Below are 5,867 nucleotides of genomic sequence, written 5' to 3'. Positions count from 1 at the left end.
CACGGCCAATTAAAGCAGTTTTCTATAACGAGCCATATATAACGCAACTAATATATCCATTTCCATTTGGCATTTGGACAAGTTACAGTGTAACCAATATGATGTCATATACCTAGTAATGTAATACTTTTACAAAGTACAGAACTTTAATATTCCCATAAACTCATAGTTCACATTTAATAGAAACGAAAATATTTAGCAAGGATTACTGCCCCTGTTAGGACCTAAATCTTGTGACACCTTTTAGGAGCAACATCGGGGACCACTTCAACCTGCACCGGCTACATAGGCAGATTGTTTAATAGTTACTTAAACAACACAGAGAGAGCTTCAAAGTAATGAACGTTTGCTCCAATTCAGGCTTTTAACTAAAGAAAAGTTTCTTCTTGAGCCACAGCCCCATCAAAGGGGCTCTGCTCTTCACACTCCCAAGTTGTTATGCCTCAGGTGGACAAAGGTAACTACATTCCTAACCCAACCTGTAAATGCCTGTACATAATGAATTAAGTTAGCCTTGAAACAGAGTATAAAATTGAAAGACACACATTAAATCTGCTGTGCAACTTGCATAACAGACATTTGTCTCGCTGTTTGAAAGGTTTATTTCTATCTTCATAAATACACAATCCTCTAAACACTGTGCAAGGCACTTCCCCCTCCCCCAGATAAAAATCTTGTGTTCTAGAATATTTTAATCTCCTTATTCAACTTAATGAAGTAAATAATCTAGAAACAAATAATTTCCAATTACAAGCCAGTGGTTAAGGCAGGTACCATTGATACAGTGCATGGGTTTTTCTATTGCATTTATTTAAACAAGCAGCATTTACTAAGTGCATCATACAAACAAGAATCCAGATATCAGCATGTCCAAGATAGGCACCTAGTCTTGTAATTTCATTGTACGTGTAATCAAATGCCAAAAGTACTTCCATAAAGTGCAAAGACTATGGACAATAACACTTCCTTCCTAGCATTTTGATACCAGTAACAGAATACCATGACTCAACGTTTATAAATGTGGTTTCCATTACAAAAACATGTTCCACATAAAAGCTTCATAATACAATCCAGAAACTCAGCTTGTGCGTGTACATATTTAAAAAGTTGAAGCCATAGTGGCAGACTCAGGTACCGTGTATATATATATATATATATTTTGAATTCTACAAACACGCACTAAGCTTATAACCAATGTACATGTACGGTCAAAATCATTCTGCTTGAGCACCATGATCTCCATTGACTATATTTCAGTGACAATATATGATAATCCAATATGCAGCCACTTTGGCATAATAATCCTCATTTGAATGTTACCTGCCAGATGATCGCATTCATAACTCCCACCCCTAACCCTCCTCCACAAACAGAATCGAATATTAGTGCCTTCCAAACACAAAGCACATGTCAGATGTGGACAATACATTCATGGTCCTGAACCCAAAGAATAACTGGTAAGAATTTCACAGTGATCTGGTTAAGGAAGCATAAAGACCAATGATTACATTTAAGAAAACTGCCTTAAAACTGAAATGACACTTAACTGATATATGATGAAAAGCTAAAGGAATGAAATATTAGACTGATCAGAAAAGTGGCTCTTTCACCACTAATAAAACTCTACAGCAGTAACATGACATCTTAGGGTCCAATGGCTGCAGCAGCCTGTGAGGTAGGTGGTGATGGCCTAAATCGAGGTAGGTATAGTCCAAATTTATTTTCAATCCCTGCAAATGTGGCAACTGCCAATTTATAACCTCCAACATGGTCAGGGTTAGGAGCAGGTAGTGTGATCCTGGATTTAGGAACTGGCTCTGATCCAGCTGGTTTTCTGCAAAATAAAAGTAAAACTTCTGTAAAAACACGGACACCAAAATCTCTCGATAAATTGTAAATCAAGAATCTTAAGGTCAGAAACCCCACAGCCACCTGGCAAAAACATCCCTGCTATAAAGTAATGAGAATCACACTGTAATATTTTAGAAAGATCCCAACAGCTTTCATGCTAATCATCACGGAGAGTTGTCAAACCTAGATTAAATTGTATAGCGTGTTACTCGATGAGACTGCAGTAAACTGTGGTCATATCCCATCCCCAGTTCCTGCACTCTGCATCACTCATCCAGCAACCAGTAGAGTTTGAACAGCTAATGTTTCTGTACGGGTATCTACAGATGAAGGTGTGATTGTGGTAAGGGTAGGCATACCCGTGTTAGCTTTCATCTAGCTGGTGTGGCAGAGGCTTTAGCGTGGGCTAGTCACCCAAGCATAAACCTACAGGGACCATGGATACATTCTTACCTGTGCTAGGTATATTATGCCTTCCCGTGCTACAATCACATCTTCATCTGTAGTACAGACATACCCTCAGACAGCACTAACAGTACACACACAGCAGTGCTTGGGGAAGGGGGATATTTTGTGCATGGTTTTACTAACCATGATTTTTTTTGTTAACAGTCTCAGTATCTCCACTGTAAAACCAAAGAATGGCAAATTCAGCTACACACTTCTAAGAGAACTGATGCCAACAAAACACACTCTTGCTTCCTCCTTGATGCCATCGTAACCCATTCAGGCGCGTTTAAAAGGGGGGAGGGATAGCTCAGTGGTTTGCACATTGGCCTGCTAAACCCAGGGTTGTGAGTTCAATCCTTGAGGGGGCCACTTAGGGATCTGGGGCAAAATTAGTACTTGGTCCTGCTAGTGAAGGCAGGGGGCTGGACTCGATGACCTTTCAGGGTCCCTTCCAGTTCTAGGAGATAGATCTATCTCCATATATTATTATTATCCTGCTAACACTGCCTAAATACAGTTGCATGTGTTGCAGTAGATGCAACAGAGTCAATATCTTGTGATGGAAATATCAGATCCCTGTGCTGCAACAAGCAAAAGTGGTGCATGCGTAAAAGGAGGCAGAACTCAGGCTCCACCAACAACTGAGCAATCACTGCATTCTTCAACTGCTCCAGCGAAACCTACAGCCCTTTTAACACTAATACTCCCTGCCCGTCACATGCAGAACCCCTCCCCAACAGCAGTGACTAAGTAGTGGTGCATTGCTGCCTAGTAGTTAGCGCAGGAAGGAGTTCTATTCCTCATTCTGCCATTTATCCTCTCAGGATCTCATTTTACACTGACATGTCCAAAATATCCTCTCAGCGTCTGTTATGGTACTAAAATGAGGCCCAGCTTGCTGTGAAATGGGTACAGAAACACTTGTTCAAATCCCACAGAAGCTTAATTAATTTGGTGTGATGAAGCCTTTTATCTCATGATCTTGAAGTTCTCTCTGAAACTGCAAAGCATTAATAACTAATGTCCCAATCCTGCAGCTGACTCCGCAGGTCACAGGGGTTCACTTCCGCAGAGCCAGTTGCAGCATCAGAGCCCAAATGATACATTCACACAGTATACTTACACTCCCCCAAAGTCAACGTAAAGCCATCTCTGCAGCAGCTCGTAAGTCACCAAAGTTACGCCAAACTGAGGAGAGGATCGAAACACACGAGCTTGAAAGAAAAACAAAACAAGCGTGAGTGACAAAAATCAATTTAAAAACACAACTGGTTCCCTGTCATCAAACAAGTGGCATCTAAGTTGTTTTACATACCACCAGCTCCTTTCCACAAAGCTTTTGGGCCTTCCTCTCGCAGTATCTTTCCAAAGCAGTCTACGACACCACTGTAAGTGGTTTGCCCTGCCCGGGCTGCCACTTGTAATCGAGTCTTGATAACATCAGCAGGGGTCACTAGAGAGGCCGCAGGCATACCTAAAAATGAAGCAGGGGGGAAAAAGAGACAGGTATCGGTAAGTTGTTACACATACTAGATGCTTCCTGCATGGGAAGGTTACTGTGCCTTTCATTCTTACCTCAGAAAACTCAGGCCACAAATATTTGCTTTTAATGAGGAAGAAGAACAATGAATAGGGGTAGCCACTGTGAAAAGTACTTCACTCATATAAGGCTCTGGTTAGATGAACAGCCCCACCATATTTTTATTTGAAGTCAGGAGACGCATACAGAAATTTTCAGTACAAACCATAAACTTGCATACTTAATAAGTTAACAGTTTTTGGAGATGACGTCAATCTTTCCCTTTCATGCCCCTTTGTGGTTTCTGACATTCCCATCACACAATGTGCTGGAAAAAGCATGTTCTCACACACCTTAAACAACCTCATGCAGAATATTATTGGGAACTACATAATGTTGTGCACAATCAGCAAGATACACAAGCTAAGGTTTAAAGGGTTCATTTTTCTCATTAGGAAACACACATTTCTCAGCTGCAGAGCAATGTCTGACATCCTCAATTGAATATTTGGAGGAAAATTTAAATTTACCCTGGCAGATAATCAACTGAAAGCAACAAATACTGAATAACAGCAGGAGATATTTCTAAAGTCATTCTAGCAAATCAGGACTGCCCATGTTGAGATTAAAAAAAAAAAAAAAAAGGCAGCGAGACTGTGCTCAGAAGACAGTGTCTCTTATGGTTTTATTACTTTTCCATTCTGAGTATGTTCCAAACCAACTTGGTCAGACGCAGATGCATAAATCTCCTTTTCTTTTTTTTTAGGCTTAATAATTCTGTAACAATTTTTGTCCAAACCAGCATGGTCTGGCTCAAAGCACCATCTCACCCTTCTAACAGACTGCTTTGAAAGCTGTGAGTAAGTGTGCGCATATCACTAAAATAGGAACTGCTCCTCCGCTCCCGAAACCCAGAAAAGAAGAAAGCACGTGAGCATGCGCGTGCGTGCATGCACACACGCACACAAACTTCCACATTTGCAAATTTGGCAGGCAAAGGCTAAAACATGGTTGAAGTTTCACCTGAACTGAATTCCAGAAATGCTGATTTACTCCCCCACTTACCATTACTGACCACAGGATATATTTACGTCTTCAACTTAAAGATGGACTTTTGTCCTTTAGAGAGCAACCAATGGTTTCAAGGAAAACCAAAAGACATACTTAGAAACAATACTGCTTACTCTATGTTAATTACCATCTTTCATCTCTCTCTTCACCTGTTATTTATTACTAGGGACATTTGTGTTTAAAAACAAACTTACAATTGAAATTAGACAAATTACACAGCAGGAGATGACAATAAATGAAGAGGGATAAGGGGGAAAAGGATGAGGAGGTTCATAGGAGAAATAAGCAGAAAGAACAAATTAACTTGTGATCCTTTGACATTATAATAATCCCCACATCAAATGTTGTATCAAAGAGACTGGGGCATTAGGTGAAGAAAGAGCAACAGGAGAAGATCAAACTAAGGAAAACAGGTTTTGATTTTATACATGTCCCTAACAACAAACAAGGGGAAAAGAAATATTGATAACATGGGTCACATCTTGAGAAACATGCATACAAAAGATACATGTGCACATTTGAATGCCCCTAGTTTGCTGTGCAAATACCAGAAGGTGTATGTGCAAGATGGGTATTTTCCACAACTAAGGTGAGTTCAAGCTAGGGTTACCATCCGTCCGGGTTTCCCTGGACATGTCCAGCTTTTTCAGCTTTAAATGGCCGTCCGGGGCGGGGGATTTCTAATAAAGTAGAAATGTCCGGGATTTCCCCCTTCCCCTCATGCACAGTGCGGCGCGGCTGATTGGATGGCTGGGCCTGATTGAAAGCCGCTCGCAGCCACTGGGGCCTCTAGCAGCCAGAGTCCCTCTCCCTCCTCCCCCGCAGAGCAGCGCAGCATAGTGTTTGGCTCCACGTGAAGCCCGCAGCTCTCCCTCTGCCAGGTGAGCAGGGCAGGCGGGGGGTTCAGAGGCTGCAGGGCGAGGAGAAGCAGGGCAGGCAGGGGCATAGAGGCTGCAGGGGCAGGGCAGGCGGGGGG

The 5,867-nt window shown here is 41.7% G+C and overlaps 1 protein-coding gene across 2 annotated transcripts in view; it reads right to left on the bottom strand.

The window, feature by feature from the left end:
* Nucleotides 1-791: 791 nt before the first annotated feature.
* SLC25A13 (solute carrier family 25 member 13) overlaps nt 792-5,867 on the bottom strand; it is a 132,999-nt gene continuing 127,923 nt past the window's right edge. For both annotated transcript variants that reach the window (XM_024212903.2, XM_029911011.1), the window contains 3 exons: nt 3,617-3,775; nt 3,425-3,515; nt 792-1,834 (listed from right to left, as the gene is read on the bottom strand). In XM_024212903.2, coding sequence (XP_024068671.1) covers nt 1,645-1,834; nt 3,425-3,515; nt 3,617-3,775 — 440 coding nt within the window. In that variant the 3' untranslated portion in view covers nt 792-1,644. The remainder of the gene's footprint in view (nt 1,835-3,424; nt 3,516-3,616; nt 3,776-5,867) is intronic.

This window comes from Terrapene carolina, unplaced genomic scaffold, assembly GCF_002925995.2.
Source record: "Terrapene carolina triunguis isolate 2854851 unplaced genomic scaffold, T_m_triunguis-2.0 Scaffold84, whole genome shotgun sequence".
Taxonomy (NCBI): domain Eukaryota; kingdom Metazoa; phylum Chordata; order Testudines; family Emydidae; genus Terrapene; species Terrapene triunguis.
Note: the sequence above shows the minus strand (reverse complement) of the source record. Positions and strands in the feature narration are given on the sequence as shown.